Source organism: Acinonyx jubatus, chromosome E1, assembly GCF_027475565.1.
Source record: "Acinonyx jubatus isolate Ajub_Pintada_27869175 chromosome E1, VMU_Ajub_asm_v1.0, whole genome shotgun sequence".
Lineage (NCBI taxonomy): Eukaryota > Metazoa > Chordata > Mammalia > Carnivora > Felidae > Acinonyx > Acinonyx jubatus.
This window is the reverse complement of record NC_069397.1, coordinates 57,587,466-57,603,204: the sequence shown is the minus strand read 5'-3', so window position 1 is coordinate 57,603,204 and position 15,739 is coordinate 57,587,466. Positions and strand designations below refer to the sequence as shown.

The window sequence follows — 15,739 nt, the reverse complement described above, 5'->3', positions numbered from 1 at the left end:
GAGCCTGGCCCCAAACCGAGAAATCTCCTCCTAGGCCCTCAACTCTTGGGTGACAGACTTAGGTCGAGCTCTGTCCTGTGGCTTCACTTGGCCACCGGCAAGTTACTTAAGCCTTCTGGGCTGGTTTCAGAACGTAGTTCAGAATGTATTTCAGATGTAGTTTATAAGCCTCCCGCTAAGGGCTGTGACGAGGAATGGAAGTCCAGATTTCTCGGGAAGGATCAAATACAGAACTTGGCTTGGAGCAGCCCTTGCTCAGTGGATGCTGGCTACATCTGTCCACTCCCACCGTTCCCGCATATCCTCTTGTACCAGGCTGGGCACCAGGCTCTCGGATACAGATGACCATAAAATATCACGTACGTTGGATCCCATGTGGAAACAGGTACAGGAAAACTCTCCCCGGCAGGCTCCCCTGGGCCGGTGGTGGGTGGTCCTCAGCTCCAGCCTCCTCCCTCCCCTTGCCTAAATTCCCCTCCCCCTTCTGCCTGGCTCCACCCTCAGCCCTGCCTTACCCCTTGCTGCCACCCAGGACCGAGCGTTGTATCCCGAGACTGGCTTCCCTGAGTATTCCGTGTAGACAGCCCTGGGATCTTTTCCTCCCGGGAAGGTCAGTGCCTATAAGGTGCATTACAGGTGCCCGTCAAGCAAACCAAATGGGAAAGAAGCTGCCCATTTTGGCAGGTGGGAATACTGATTTTCCAGAGGGCAGGGAGGGGCTTCCCTGGATTCCCCCGAACTTGGAACAGGGGCTGGGCAGCGTCGAGAGCCCCTGCTGGAGGGGGCACAGGGGGTTAGCCCACAGGCTTTCAGTACCTGATGAATGGTGGACAGGGAGAGGAGGCAGCTCAGTGTCAGGCTCTGAGCCATCTCCCCCACATGTCTGTGCCCTTCTTCCTTTCCTTTCCCCCACCCGTGCCCCTGGCACACCCTCTCTTTCAGACTCGCACCCCCTCGCACGGTGGCTGCCAGCTCAGCCCGCACCCCAGGCGCTTCTGAGTGGTGCGGGCGCCGTGGAAACCCAGCTGGACCCCGCGATCCTTCTCACCCACCGCGCTCACCCTCTGCGTCTCACCTGGACACTCCCCCGCGGCCCCAGTGGTGCAACGTGGGCTGTGAACTTTTCGCCTGGCCGGACTCCGGGATTTGCTCTTAGAAATTCCCGACTCCCGACTCCGGGAGGAAAGCTTCCCACCCCGCCGCCCCGCCCCGGGGCCGCGCCTCAATGGGGCCTGCGACGGCGACTGGGGTGGGGTGGGGGGCAAGTCGGGCGCCCCGCAACCCCCAGCCCGCCGGGGCCCTTCCAGCCAGTCCCGCAGCGCCCCCTTCTGCGCGGGCTGGTCTTTGTCCCCAGCGGGCTGGGACCCGGTGGGCTCGGGCTCTGGGGCAAACGAAGCCGATACTCCGGTCCTTGCAAGCGGGGTGGCGCCCCCCTCAGGAGGACAGGCCGCTCGCGGGGCCCCAAGAGGCCCAACCTCTCCGCTTAGCTTGGGGGGCGCAGGGGGAATGGAGGGTGGAGTTCCGGGACCCTCCGCCGGCGCTGGGGGGTGGGAGGCTACTCCCAGAGCGAGCGGGAGAACGAGGTGGTCTGGAGACCTTCTGCAGACTTAAGAGGTTTCCGAAGCATCAAACTGACGACGCCCGGCAAGGCGCTCGGCTGGCCCCTTCCTCTATTCATTCCGTGTCCTCCTCTAGTCTCAGAAAAGGAGAAACTGAGGCTGAAACCCTGCACTGTGATGGGGAGGCCTGTGATCCCAGGATGCCTCCGTTTCCCAGCTAGGAAAAGTCTGGGGGGCGGCGGCCAGAATCTTTGCTCGGGTATTCTAGGGGTGCCCCCACCCCGCCCAGGGTAGAAGTTGCAATAACTCACACACCGCTGGGAAGAAGTTAATACCTCTGAGGTCGGTCTGAGCCCCCCCCCCCCCCCGCCCCAGGGAGGCTTAAAGACGTCGGGATAGAAACGGCTCCAAGAGGCAGCATGAATGAACGCGGAAGGGGACCCCTGTCCAACCCCGCAGCCCCCAGCCGCCAAAGACAGCCCCTCCCGCAGCCCACGGTCCCTTCCCTCGGTACCCTCCTCCCTTCCGCCCAAAACAGCCGGTCCTTCCACAGAAGGGGGGGGACTAATTCTCCCTCCCCATTCCCCCTCCTGCCAGCCCAGTTCTGCAGGAGGCCCCACCTCGACGCAATTCATAATCCACCTTCGTCCTGTAACCCTGATGTTAAAAGGAACTTAATAATTATTTAAAAAGAGGTGACCGCGATGGTGGCTTCTTGGTGGCAAGCCTGAGCCGCCACCACCTCCTTGATAAACACAAAACTTGCATCTTTTGGGAAGAGACGGGGGTTCTGGTTCGCAGCAGGATGTGGGGGTCATGGGCGGGTCCCCGCCGCGCTGTGTTCCTTCTCTGCACTATCTACTGGGGAAGGGGGGGGGGGCAGTGGCCTCTGAGGGCACCAGCTCCTCTGGAGCCCAGAATGGCCCCGAAAGTGGCCCCGCGATTACAATTCTGGTGCAAATTCATTTACCATATTTATTTGTGGATTTTCTCTCTCCCACTCCTTTTCATATTAAAAAAAGATCAAAAAGATTTTTTAATGTATAAAAGATGTTTCCTCCACATAATGCCCTCACCACCACCCACACAACCTTTTTTTTTTTTCTTCTTCTCTTTTCTTTTCTGCTTTGAATTCAAAGACTTCTGCCCCAGTCAGCAGGGCGGCAATCTCAGAGCAAGGAAGGGCTTCCTCTGATCTGTCCAAAGGGTGGGGAACGGAGTCCTGGCGGAACCAGCCGAGAGGCCCAGAGTGCTGGTCGGCCAGGCACCTCCTTAATCCAAATCAAATAATAGAAACTCAGCTTTTAATTTCCACTACTTTAAACCTCATCTCTCCCCGGTCCTGGTCAAGAATCCCACCCTCTCTGCAAAATCAGTTTTTCTTGCCTTAAGCCTCTGTTTGCTGGATCTCAAGGACTAGCTGAAGAAAAAGAAAATTAATTTTGCCTGTGATTGCTGTGTTATTCTAGATAAGCCATTATTATGCAAATGAGGGAGTGCGGCTTTCAAGATGAATAAGGACGGTTCCGGGTAGCGGCGCAGGACAGCCCCAGATGTTTGCATAATCGCTTGTGCCCCAACTTCAAGAGTGCAAAATGTCAAGGGAGGAAGTTGTGCGGGTAAATACGGTACCACGTTCCCTGAATTTGATTTTCTAGAGAAGGGCGGGGAAGCGGGGCTGAGGCTTTCATCTGCGGAGAGAAAAGGCGTCCCGGCTCTCCGACTAGGGTGTCCAGGCCCGAGCGGCCGTCCGCGCTTAACCCCCCCCCCCCCCCCGCCCCGGGCCGAGCCACCCCGCGGCCGAAGGCGGCTGCAGAGACCCGGGTCCCGCCCGGGCGGCGAGGCGCTTGCGCGGGGACGGGGCCGCCGCTGGCCGCGTGCTTTCCGGCAGCCCCGGAACCGGCTACGCGGCTTCTGGGCGTGCGCGGAGCCGGCGCGCTCTGGTGGCGCAGCCTCGACGCCCGCCCGGCCTCGTCGGGCCCCCCGACGGCGTCCCCTCCCGGGGGCCAAGGCCGGGCGTGCACGGCGGGAGCCCCGGCGCGGGGCCGGGCCTAGGGCGCGCAATCCCGCCGAGGTCCGGCAGAGAGAAGAAGACCGAACCCTCGCGGGTACCGTCGCGCGTTCTCCGTCGAGCCCCGGACGCCTGCCCCTTGGGCTTGTCCCCGCGCGGCCCGCTCCCGCGGAGGGCGAACGGGCCCCGCGGACGCCTCGGCTGCCCCAGGTGGTTCCGGAGGCCCCGCAGCTCGTGCCTCCTCGAACGACCCGGTAGCCCCCCGCCCCGACCTGTTTCTCTGACCTCTAAAAGGAGAGGCCGGGCTTGGGCTTTTCTCAGCGCCAACAGCTGAATAAGGAACAGCCCTGGCCGAGGGACCGCCAGTTTGGAACTAGTTGAGGTCCCCGGAGTCCCAGCAAAAAGTCACTTCAATTCCTTCCGCTTGGGGGCGGGGTAGGAAGCGAGAAAGGACCTGAAGCTAAAGACGGAGAACTAGGCGTCCCTACAACGTCCCTGGGGCGGAAGAGAGCCCTCGGGTGGGGGTGGGGAGGGTGGAGGGGAGGAGGCGGTGACCAGCGGACTAGCGAGGCTGGCCGCCAAAGTGCCAACCCTGGAGGAATTCGGGTCCAAGGGAGCCCGGAGACCTGGCTGTGGTGCCGGCAACCCTTGGCCAGCCTAGCCTGGTGCCATTCCTTGGGAGGTACGTGCTCCCTGCCTTCTGGGACGTGTAGGGTCACGAGAGCCGAGGGGGCGCACAGAGACCGTGCCGCGGAACCGCGAGGCCACTGCTTTCTCCCTCCCGGCAGAATCCGGGGGTCAAATTTTCCACCGGGGACAGCCCGAATTACAGGCTGCAATTCAGGCTGCAGTCAATGGGTCGAGCCGTCGATGCCAGCGCCGACGCGGCCGCAGAGTCCCCGCGCCCCAGGCATCCCAGGCCAAGAGGCTTCTGATAATGCCCTCGTCTTGGATGGGGCTCCAAAGCCTTGACCCCTAGGCCAGCCACTGGTCTCAGGCCGCTCTGCCCCCACACCCCGCCGCCCTCCTGCCCCGCCATCCCTAGACCTGCTCTGAGCCCCTTCTCCAGGAGCGGCGGGAACACGGCGCCGGGACCCACTCGCCCCTGCACCGCTTCCACTCCTCGGGACGGGCGCAGGGGTGCAGCCGCTCGGTTTTCCCGCCCACCTCTGAGCCGTCTCCCCTCACCCTTGTGCACCCCAGGGGCCGATGGTGCCTCCTGGCTCCCTGAGCCGGATTTCGCAGGCAACACCAGGCGGTCTTCCCGGGGAGGATTTGGGGGGGCCCACCCTGCCGCGCGCGTGAGCGCATGCGTGCCTACTCTGGCGCTGTGCGCGTGCTCCTGCCTCCAGGCTCCCGCAGCGTGCCTGGCCTCCGCGCTGCGAGGGGCCGCCGGTGCCTTTTGCGGGGGGACCGCCTGGCCGGGTGCGACCTGGAGCAGATGCCCCAAGGGGCGAGTCTAGACTGTCTGAGGAGTACACGGTTTCCCCGAAAGGGTCGGTGAGCACCCAGCTCCCAGCGTCGGTGAGCACCCAGCTCCCAGCACTGTGGGTGCCCCTTCCCAGGAAGTAGGGACAGTTCAGGCTGACCCTGTGTTCCCTGGGGGAAAGTCACCTAAACCAGACCCACCCACTGGGTCCTGTTAGCTTGACCTGGTCCCAGAGCAGCAGTAGTAGACTGTCACACGTGTGACAGTCACAATTAACGTTTATTGAGCATTTACCTGTGCCTAACAATCAACCGTCCTACACACCCTGTGGGGTGAGCACGTTAATACTCTGTTTTCTTAGAGTAACTGAAGCACAGAGTGGTTAAGTAACTCACACAAGGGCACACACTTAGTAAGTGGGTTTGGATCCAGGCAGCCTGGCCCTAGAGCCCACAATTGTAGACACTGTGCTCTGTGATGGAGGGAAAACAGACTAGCATCCACATCTAGCCTCTAGCCCAGTCGGCTGGCCTGCTGTGACTCCTTCCCGCCTCTGCTGTTTCAGTGTCATCATTTTTGCTAAGGGCCCAGAGCAGTAGCCCTGCTTCGTGGGACCAGTCGGCTGATTCTGGTAATGAGACCCCTGGCTTCGTCTGTGGCCATTTCAGGACGCTCCCTGGGCCCTTTCTTACCTTGAGTTCTTTCCTTAAGCCCTGGAGGAGCTGAGCTGTCCAGAGGATCCAAAGCGCCTGATGCAGAGTGTTAGAAAACCTAGGCTTAGGACTTGTCAGGCATAACATCTGCTGTGTGTCCCTGGGCAGGTTACTTGGCCTCACTGTGCCTGAAGTTTCCTCAGTTATGAGATGGGAACAGTGGACTGGATCTCACCTGGTTGTTACGGATCTCAGGATCTCAGGTGGGACCGTGCAGGTGCCAGACAAGAAGTGTGCAGAAGATGTTGCTTGCCTCTTGAGGGGTCGCTATTCCTCCTATGGAGGGGAAGGGAGGGGGCTTGACGACAGCTCACAGTGTTTTCAGGGGGCCAAAGTCAAAGGTCACGTGGCTTCTGGGGTAGGTGCAGGCTTGTGGGAAATTATTGGAACATGGCCAGCCCCCTCTTATCCTTTGCAGCATGTTCTAGTGGTTCTCTAATCAGGATGCTCTGAAGGTCTACTAGGAAGGACAAAAGAGGTGGGGTGTCTCACTCCAGGGACAGCTGGGGGCTGGGGCCCAGGCCCCAAACCCAAGCAGCCTCACCTCCAGTCACTGGCCAGCGTGTCACGTCCGGGTCGTTGGGCCCTCTCTGCAGGGTGTTGGGTCAGCCCCTTGGCACCTCCCCCCCCCCCCCAGAAACAGACAATCTGTGCCCCGCAGGCGTGGGCCCGGGCTTGGGGCTTGGGTGTGGGGGAGGCAGAGGCTGGGGACGCCCGTCGGGCTCTGGGGCCACTGAAGGTAAGCCATGGGTCCCTGCTGCTGCACAAAGGCCACATCCCACACAGCCACGCCTCAGAGCCACCCGTGCTCACTTCACAGCCGGCCCCACCGACGCTCCCGAGGAACCATTAGGTTCCAAATCCGCCCGCGTCGTGGCCAAGACCAGGCAGGTCCGACGCCCGCCGAGCCTCAGAGTTGAAACGCTCCCAGGGAACGAGCTGAGGCCCGGCCTCACCCTCCAGCTAGAGGACGCGCTCGGGCTTGCTGGTCTGGCCGGCAACCCAGGAGCCGAGCGCCTTGCCCGGCCTGCCCCTCCTCTTCCTTCCCCCCGACCTCGACAGCCTTGGGCCTCTCTCCCTGGGTGCCGAGTCTGAGGGCAGCGGGCACAGGGAGGCCTGAGAGGTCCCCCGGCCCTCAGCTGGCCTCCAGGCTCAAATGAGGCCATGGCATGGGGCACAGGGTATGAGCACCTTCCAGAGACTGGGACGGAGGGCTCGGGCTGGCTCTCAGGTGGGGGAGCAGGTTGGAGGTCCTTTGTCGGGAAGGGACATCGGAGCCGTGTGCCCAGGTCAGCAACACCGGTGCAGAATCGGGCCAGAGACCCAGGGGTTGGGGAAGCAGGTGCCCGAGGTGGGCGGGCGCCTGTGTTTCCGTAAACAAAGAAACCGGGCAGCTCATCTCAGGAACCAGGGGTGGAGGGAAGGCTGCTGCGGAGAGAATCGTGGACAATTTCCTTCATAAAAATGCGATCTGAGAGCATTTGATTTCCACTTTCACTCCCCCCTGCCCCCCGCCCCAACACCAGCACTGTCTCCAAAGACACTCAAATTGCAGCCATATGGGGCTAAAGTAATAGGAAGCAGTTACCTTATTTACTGCAGAGGCCGCGCACTCCAACCTGACAGCGGGAGCCTAGGGCAGCGGAGCAGTGGGATTAAAAGCAGAGGGTTCTTTGAAACTTTGTTTTGTTTACTCCCAGGGGTGCGCACGGGGAAAAGCAAGGATCAAACCTTGAAAGGGAAAAGAGGTTGTGTGGAGGATAGAAGGGAGGTGTCGAAAGTTGAATGATCCAGGAAGGGACGTTCAATAAGAGAGTGGGGAGCGGGGTTCCATGTTCTCTTGGTTTCTAAGTGCCACTGGCTGACCAATTTGAAAGAACCCTGCCCCCTCAGCCGGAATCATGCCCCCACCGCTCCCCGGCTGGCGCCCTCTCCTGGCACATCTGGGCATCCTCAGTGCCCACCAGGGAGGCCCCAGCTCTGAGTCCCGTCCCACCACAAGCCCATTTCTCAGACTGCTACCTCTCAGTGTCCAAACTTTCCCGGAGCTGAGGTCGCTCAGTGACTCGTTTTCCCACTCTCTGTAACCCTGCTCCATCCAGGACATCTGTTGGTGGGTACCAGGCAGGGATGACACCCTGCCCTGGAGGTGGGGGATTGCTGCTGGAAAGAATGGGGTTCGGTCTGATCTCAGATTATTCTATTCCTCTTGTTTCCTTTTGGACCGAGTTCTCTCCTTGCTGTGGGCTCTGCAGGAATGATTCCCGATGTTTGCAAACTCAGACACCTCACAAGCAATAATTTTGTTCAGAACAAGGGCTTTCACCACCAGGCATAGAGAAAGGCGGGAAGACGCAGGGGGGAGCTTGGGGGAAATACTCAAGCCCCCCCCCCCCCCCCGCAGAGGAGGGGGCCCTGCATAGCCGCACCAGGCTTTTCATTTCCCCACTTCCAGCTTCGGAGGCATTTAGGCAAAGAAGGAAAAGAGAGAGGGAAGAAAGGAGAGAGAGAGAGGAGGGAGAAAGGCAGGCAAGGAAGGAAGGAAAGAAGGGAAGGGAGGGGGGGAGGAAGGAAAAGAAAAAAGAAAGAAAGAAAGAAACACTGGGAGGGAGGTGGAGAGTAACTTTTTCAGTGAAACTGAAACCATCAACGTCTGCACGCCTCGTGCAGACTCCAGGTCGGTGAAGGCACCCAACGCAAACACAACTCCCGGGGACAGGGCTCCAGAAACCCTATCTGAAGGGAAACCGCCGCTCATTGCGGGCGCAGGCGGGCCGGCGAGGGGTGGGGGGAGGGCGGGAGGCGAAGCGGGTCCGGTCCTCCGGCTGCTCGGGGTAGGCTCCCTCCCTCCGGCCTCCAAGGTGGCCCTCGAGCCTCCTCGGGCGGCTGCTGCGGGGCAGACCGGCAGCGTCGCCCACGGCGGCGGGCAGCGGATTCCAAGAGGGGGCAGGCGGGGCGTGCAGAGCGACCCGGGCCCAGGGCGGAGGGTGGGCTTTCTCTGGGCGGGGAAACCAGACACTTATAGGCGGCTGAGGCCGACTTTATTTTTACTGCCCAAACTGTTGGAAAGTATTTAAGCTTAAACAGAAACAGCTGTATCGCTGGCACCGGCCAACGAAACTATTTGTTACCGGGAATGACTTTTTATGATTAAGGACGCGGCCGTCGGCGGCCTCTCGCGGGCGGCCCGCGCGGGTCTGCGGGGCGATCTGGCCGTCGTCAGCTCGCTGTTCGTTAAGACAGAACGGCCAGAGAGATGAGCCTGGTCACCCGGCGCCCACCTTGCAGAGTTTGGAGCGAGGCCCAAACCTGGAACCCCGCGTTTCCAGGGGGCGGGGGCGCGGAGTGGGAGGCAGGGTGGGTCCGAAGCCGCGCCGGTCCCGCGCGCCCCGCACGGCGCCGCGCCCGCCGCACACCTAACTTGGGACAGGAGGCCAGTTTTCCGCTCTGGGCTCCCTGCCCTTTCGAGTCAGACTCCTTGGCTCGCCTTCTCGCTCGCTCTCTTTTTCTCGTTCTCTCTCTTTCCCCCCCTTTCTCCCACTCCATCCCTCGCCAAGGGAAATCGCTTCCAGTCAAGTTCATCGCCGATGGTTTAACTAAATCATGGGTTCCAAGGAGTGGGTGTTGTGACTTGCAGCTTGGGCGGTAAGAGAAAAGGGTCGGGGAGAGCTGGGCCCGGACTCGGGCTGCGGTCACCGCCGCCGCCCCAGCCACGGGTCGCCGCGAGCTGAGCGAGAGCGTGTGTGTGTGTGTGTGTGTGTGTGTGTGCGCGCGTGTGTGCGCGCGCGAGGCGTCCGTGGTCCGACCCTCGCCCCCTTTCCCGGACCTGCTATCTTCGCTCTGGAGCCCCGGTCCCCCTGGAGGCACTGGACCCCGCCACGCCCCCGCCACTTCCCGCTCGGGGTTCCCTGGCCGAGTGTCTTGCTGCGCACGTCGGGAAGAGCCGTGGACAGGAAGTGCACGGCGCAGGCCCCGCAGGTCGCCGGGGTCCGCGGGGAGCGGGACGCGCCCGCAGCTACTCGTCCCAATCCCAGCCAAGCTCCAGGCTCTGCCTTGGTGGTCGTCCACGCCCTCCCCCCAGTCCCCCAACACACCCAGGCCGGCCGGGGGCAAGGAGCGGCTGGGTTGGGGCTGGCGACGCGCAGGGCCGGGGCCTGGCGGGGACGAGCAGCACGGGCTGGAGGCAGGGGCAGGTGGCTGCGGGCGTCGGGGACGAGTCAGGGGGCTGGAAGAAGGCGCGCGACGTCCCCCGCGGGGTCCTGGGACGCGGGAAGGCTGGGTGGGGGCGGGGAGACAGCGAGTGTCCACTAGGTCTTGCGTTCGGCTTCCGAGCTGGGAGTGAGCGCTGGAGCCCAGCTCGACTCGCAGGGCCCGGAGGGTGGCCGAGGGCAGGGCTGCGCGACAGGAGACCGAGACACAGGCACATTGATTTGTTAGCGGGATGGGGCTGGCGGCGGCGGGGGAGGCCGTCGTCATGGAGACCGAGGGTCGGGTGTGCGGAAGGGGTGAGGGGGCCAGGAGGGAGCGGGGTCGGGGAGCGTGGCCGGCTCTCGGGGTGCCGGCGCGGCCCGCGGAGCACCAGCACCTGTGCATTGTGCATTGTGCGGCGCGGGCGGCGGCTGTGGGGGGAGGGGAGGGCGCGAGTCCGCGCGGTGGGGGTGGGGCGGCCGGGGTCTGCGGAGGGGGCGGGGCCTGGCTGACACCGCCGCTGGGGTCCCAGCGAGAGCCTTGGGGGACGCGGAGCACCGGAGGGACATCTTGGTGGCGGGGGAGGGGGCCCCGGCCAGGACAGAGGGTGGACGGCCCCCTCGCCAGCCCCGCAGACTGACAGCGGCCGGGCCCGCCCTCCCGGCGACGTCACTTCCGGCGGCGGCCCCCACCCCCTCGCGTTCTGTCTCTGGAGTAGCCTCGGACTCCGCCCCCTGGCGATTGGAACGCGGGTCACGTAGCAACGCGGGGGAGAAAGGGAGAGGGGCGTGGCCCGGAGCTCGCCCAATCGGCGCGCAGGGGCGCAGGCCCCAGCCGCTCCGCTTTAGCAACGTCGTTAGCAACACGTGGGGCCGGAGGAAGCGCGGGGCGGGAGGGGAGGGGGAGCGGGCGCGCGGGAGGGGGGCGGGGAGGGAGCGGGCGCGCGGGAGGGGGAGGAGAACTGACGTCAGCGGGAGAGTATTATGGTCTGTCGTGCGCTGGCTGCTGCTTTTCTGCTCCTGGAAGCGGCCAAGGGGGGAAGCGGCGAGTCAACATGGAGCTTTCAGCGGTGGGGGAGCGGGTGTTCGCGGCCGAAGCCCTCCTGAAGCGGCGCATACGGAAAGTAGGTACCCCCGGGCCTTGGACCGAGGCTGGCCGAGCCCTCCCCTCCCGGCCTGGGTTCCCTCCTCCTGCTGCAGCCCAGCTTCCCTTCCCCCAGGTCCCAGCAGCGGCCGCGGCCGTGGCGGCGGCGGCGGCGGCTCTGAGCCCAAGCGCTTTCCTTAGACTTGCAGCGATGCACAGATTGCATGGGTGGGGGGCGGGGTGGGGGGATGAATGCCGGTGCATGCACTTTGTGCAGCGTTTCGTGCAGGGGGTGATGCAGCGAGCGCGTGCCTTTCGCGATGGGATTTCGCGCATTCATTTGGTGCATGCATTTTTTGCATGCATTTCTTGTGTCCTCGTCATGCATTTCTCCCCTTGCACACACGCATTTTCCCCCTTTGCATCCGCAGGGACGCATGGAATACCTCGTGAAATGGAAGGGCTGGTCGCAGAAGTAAGTAGGTTATATGCAATTCTCAACCCCAGACTGTTGTTCGGGAGGTTTCTTTCTTCCTCTTTTTCCCTTTACATTGAAATACAATACAATGCAACAAGAAAAGTTACAGACGTACACACACACAGCCGCCGCTCTTTCCCTGTTCCCGGGACTGACGCCCATTTCTTCCTGATTTCCTCTAGGTACAGCACATGGGAACCCGAAGAAAACATCCTGGATGCTCGCCTGCTCGCAGCCTTTGAGGAAAGGTACAGGCCCTTTCAAGCCTCAGACTCTCACTTAGGAACACGGGTCCAGCCTGGACTGGAGTCCCACTAGGTTCTTCACTCACACACCCCTTTCTCTTTCCTTCCTTTCTCTAGGGAACGGGAGATGGAGCTCTATGGCCCCAAAAAGCGAGGACCCAAACCCAAAACCTTCCTTCTCAAGGTAGGAGGGCAGTGTCCAGTGGTGGGCAGTAATGTTATAGTGTCATTTGGCAGGGGGGGGGGCGGGAAGGGGGCCCTGAGGGCTTATGGAGCTTTGGGGGTGTCCACTGCTCTTGGCTATTTGTAATCTAGGAAGGAGTCCCCAGACAGGCTGTCACCAGGTCAGTGGCAGTGCCCAGAGGCGTCTTGGGGGAAGGGGTTCAGCACACTAGGATTCGGCCCACAGCCATCCCAAATAGACATATAATCAAACACAAGCAAGAAGTGTGCTTTCTGCAAATGGCTGCTTCCAGACAAATTCTCTGCTTCCCCCAGACTGCTGCCCCTAAGCCCCACCCCCACCCATAGAGAAATTCGGAGGCATCAGAGGGTGAAGCAGGGAGGCCCCCCCCCCCAAGAAGGGTCCTGGGGGAGTGGGCAGGGCCCTGCTCTGCTCTTGACATGCCTTCTCTCTTGCAGGCCCAGGCCAAAGCAAAGGCCAAAACTTACGAGTTCCGGAGTGACTCGGCCCGGGGCATCCGGATCCCCTACCCTGGACGCTCGCCCCAGGACCTGGCCTCTACATCCCGGGCACGTGAGGGCCTTCGGAACATGGGTCTGTCCCCGCCGGGAAGCAGCAGCAGCACCAGCAGCACCTGCCGAGTGGAGCCCCCTCGGGACCGGGACCGAGAGCGGGAAAGGGAACGCGAGCGCGAGCGGGAACGAGAGAGGGAGCGGGAGCGTGAGCGGGGTACCAGCCGCACGGATGACAAGCCCAGCTCGCCGGGAGACAGCTCCAAGAAGCGAGGCCCCAAGCCCCGGAAGGAGCTCCTGGACCCCTCGCAGAGGCCCTTGGGAGAACCCAGTGATGGCCTCGGAGATTACCTCAAGGGCAGGAAGCTGGACGAGGCCCCTTCCGGGGCAGGAAAGTTCCCAGCTGGCCACAGCGTGATCCAGCTGGCCCGGAGGCAGGACTCGGACCTGGCCCAGTGCGGTGTGGCCAGCCCCAGCCCAGCCGAGGCCACAGGCAAGCTGGCAGTGGACACCTTTCCAGCCAGGGTCATAAAGCACAGGGCGACCTTCCTGGAGGCCAGAGGCCAGGGCACCCTGGACCCTGGTGGCCCTCGGGTCCGGCATGGCTCAGGCACTCCTGGCTCTGTGGGGGGCTTGTATCGGGACATGGGGGCCCAGGGGGGAAGGCCCTCCCTCATCGCCAGGATCCCAGTGGCCAGAATCCTGGGGGACCCAGAGGAGGAATCCTGGAGTCCCTCTCTGACCAACTTGGAGAAGGTGGTGGTCACCGACGTGACCTCAAACTTTTTGACCGTCACCATTAAGGAAAGTAACACGGACCAAGGCTTTTTTAAAGAGAAAAGATGAATTGCTGGGTGGGTGATCGCAGGACAAGAGAGCAGGAGAGAGAGTGGGAGTGCAAACTTGGCCTAATGCTTTTTATTTCTGGGTGGGAGGCGGCCTTCCGGGCTGGCCCTGTCCCTAACTTCACATACCCCAGTCCTTTCCATTTCTCCTCCCTCCCCTCAGTTTTGGTTGGAAAGATTATCTCTAGAGTTATATTTTCTATTAGATGTAAATATGTTATTTAAGAAAAAATATCTAAATATATATATTTCAACTCTTGAAGTTGTTTTATTTAAACAAGCAGAGAGAGAGAGAGAGAGAGACTCAGCGTGGTTTAGTTGGGGCAGTCGGGCTGAGTCGCCGCCCCTCAGCCACCCAGAGCACTAAGGAGTTTGGGGACCTGGGTACTGGACTCTCTGATCGTGTCTGGAGGGACTGGCCTACCCACCTCGCCCCTCCTCCCTTTTCCCACAGCCCCAAGGCAGACCCCTGGAACCAAGGCAGGACCCGGATTTTTTCTCTCTTCCCATTGGCCCATCAGGCCAACAAAAGATTAGCTCCCCAATCAGAAAAAAAGGGGGTGGGGTCAGTCTGTTTTGCCTTTTTTTTTTTTTTTTTTAAGATTAAGAAGTCTGTTGGGGGAAAAAAGTATTAACTTGAATAACTTTTGTGTGATGTTGAAGGTAAAAAGTTAAGGAGTTGCAGGTGGTTGGGGAGCAGCAGATTACCCCCCTACCCCCACCCCCGCCCCGGGGACCACACCAGGAAATGCACTTTAAGGGAGATGTGTGTGTTACACACGCAGATCAGATCGTGTGTATGTAATGTGGATAAACTCTCCCAGTTCCCTCGATTCCTTTCCTTACTCCACAGAAAGAAAAGAAACCCAGCGAATCTGTTTACATTCCCGAAATGCCAGGATAAATTGGGAGGATTGCATGTCAGTGCCCAGAGTTCGAGACAGTTGTTTTACAGGAAAAGTGTTTGGGGGCGGACTTTTCCTTTTCGCGCACTCTAGCTTCGCCAGGAGAAGAGACGGTGGCCCCCACCTCCCAGGAAGAGTTGGACTAGCCTCACTCCCTCGGGGAGGGCGGGCCGCCGGCTCTCGGATGGACGCACGGCCACACAGGCCCACCCTGCGGGACCCACGGAGGGAGGCGCGGCGGCGGCGGGCCCGGCCGGGAGTGCGGCGCAGGGTCTGGGCTCGGGGCTCTAGGAGCCGGGCAGGACTCGCCTCCCGGCGGCTCCGGCGGGCGAGGGGAAAGGAGGGGCGAGGCGAGGTTTTCATTCAAGACTGCGCATCAGAACTTTTGCTTTTTCCTCCCCCCCACTTCTTAAAAGCAAAAGCTATAATTTATAGGCCTTTTCGATTCGCGGAGTGTTCTCTATTTGAACTCGACATTCAGACTCCGCCAAAGGGGGCGGGAGGAGCGGGAGTTGAAAAGAGACGGCCCGCGGCGGGGGAGGCCGTGCGCGGCGGCGGGGCCCGGGGCGCCCCCGTGCGCTCCAGGGACGCAGGACGCGCGCCCCTCTTTTGACTCGAAAGCACAAATCTGTCCTCACCCCCCCCACACACACCTCCGTCCCTTGGAGGGCTGATCCTGCGGCCTCCCTGGCCTCCCCCGCACTTAAAGGGCTAGGGAGATCTGACTGCCCCCCTGCTTGTCGAGGGAGAGCAGGGGGGCCCGGCGCACGGGAGGAAGCACAGACTCGGGACGAGAGAGGCAGGGGGCCGGAGCTGGGGGGAGCTTCTGGATGGGGGTACGGACTGGGCACGCCAGCCTTGTCCTCCGCACTCCCATCTTCCCACCTCCCTCTCTCCCCCAGACTTTCTTGCCTTTAAAGAGAGGGGGTTTAAAAAAAAAAAAGGAAAAAAAAGGGGAAAACGGTGTACTACATGATTTTATTTGTTTTTGAATATCAAATTGCGCCTATAAAGAGAAGCCCCTCGAATGGGGATTTTTATCTGCTCACATTTGTAAAACTGATATTTTAGACTTTGTATAAAGAAGCGCCGTTGACCAAGTGTATCTATTTAAATGTGGACGCTATTTTCAGACGAAGCTTCTTCGAAGGGGCATGTCTGTTACCCAGTGGACGGTAACTCGGGGACACGTGTCTTTACCTGGCTGCCGCCTTCCTTTTGTCCCTCGCCCTCTTGGCTCCCGTGTCCCTCCCTCGGGGCTGACTTTGCCCCTTCCCTCCGACGTTCCTTGGCCAGCCTGGTTCTGCTCCCGGAGCCCCCTCTGTCCGCCGTCTGTCCGTGGCCGTGCGTGTGTGTCTTCTCCGCTCGCTCTTGCGACGCTGACCTGGGGGGTGGGAGGGCGGGGGCCAGGGCCGCTTGGCTGGGAGTCTGCAACCGCGCGGGATGTGCGCGCGTGTTGGGTTTATTTAATTCTAAGATGTGTACAAATCTCGAATCGACCCCCGCCTCAGCTCAAGAGTGAAGCTTCGGTACCTATCTTCTGCGGTCGTGAATGTCTGTACCCAATACCGCTTTCTACGTGTTTAA

At 61.3% G+C, this 15,739-nt stretch overlaps 1 protein-coding gene across 1 annotated transcript; it reads left to right on the top strand.

The window, feature by feature from the left end:
• The first annotated feature begins 10,834 nt into the window (after positions 1–10,834).
• CBX8 (chromobox 8) lies at positions 10,835–13,505 on the top strand. Its single transcript, XM_027052165.2, has 5 exons — positions 10,835–11,023; positions 11,415–11,458; positions 11,644–11,709; positions 11,824–11,890; positions 12,349–13,505. The coding sequence occupies exons 1-5, from the start codon at positions 10,955–10,957 to the stop codon at positions 13,246–13,248; spliced, it is 1,146 nt and encodes a 381-aa protein (XP_026907966.1). The 5' UTR covers positions 10,835–10,954; the 3' UTR covers positions 13,249–13,505.
• The last annotated feature ends 2,234 nt before the right edge of the window (positions 13,506–15,739 follow it).

What these genes read in the sequence shown, in the direction of transcription:
- CBX8 (XM_027052165.2), top strand. Translation starts at nt 10,955, where the DNA reads ATGGAGCTTTCAGCGGTGGGGGAGCGGGTGTTCGCGGCCGAAGCCCTC. An exon ending in TGGAAGGGCTGGTCGCAGAA is followed by an intron (nt 11,459 to 11,643) that starts GTAAGTAGGTTA and finishes GATTTCCTCTAG; the next exon opens with GTACAGCACATGGGAACCCG. An exon ending in CTCGCAGCCTTTGAGGAAAG is followed by an intron (nt 11,710 to 11,823) that starts GTACAGGCCCTT and finishes TCCTTTCTCTAG; the next exon opens with GGAACGGGAGATGGAGCTCT.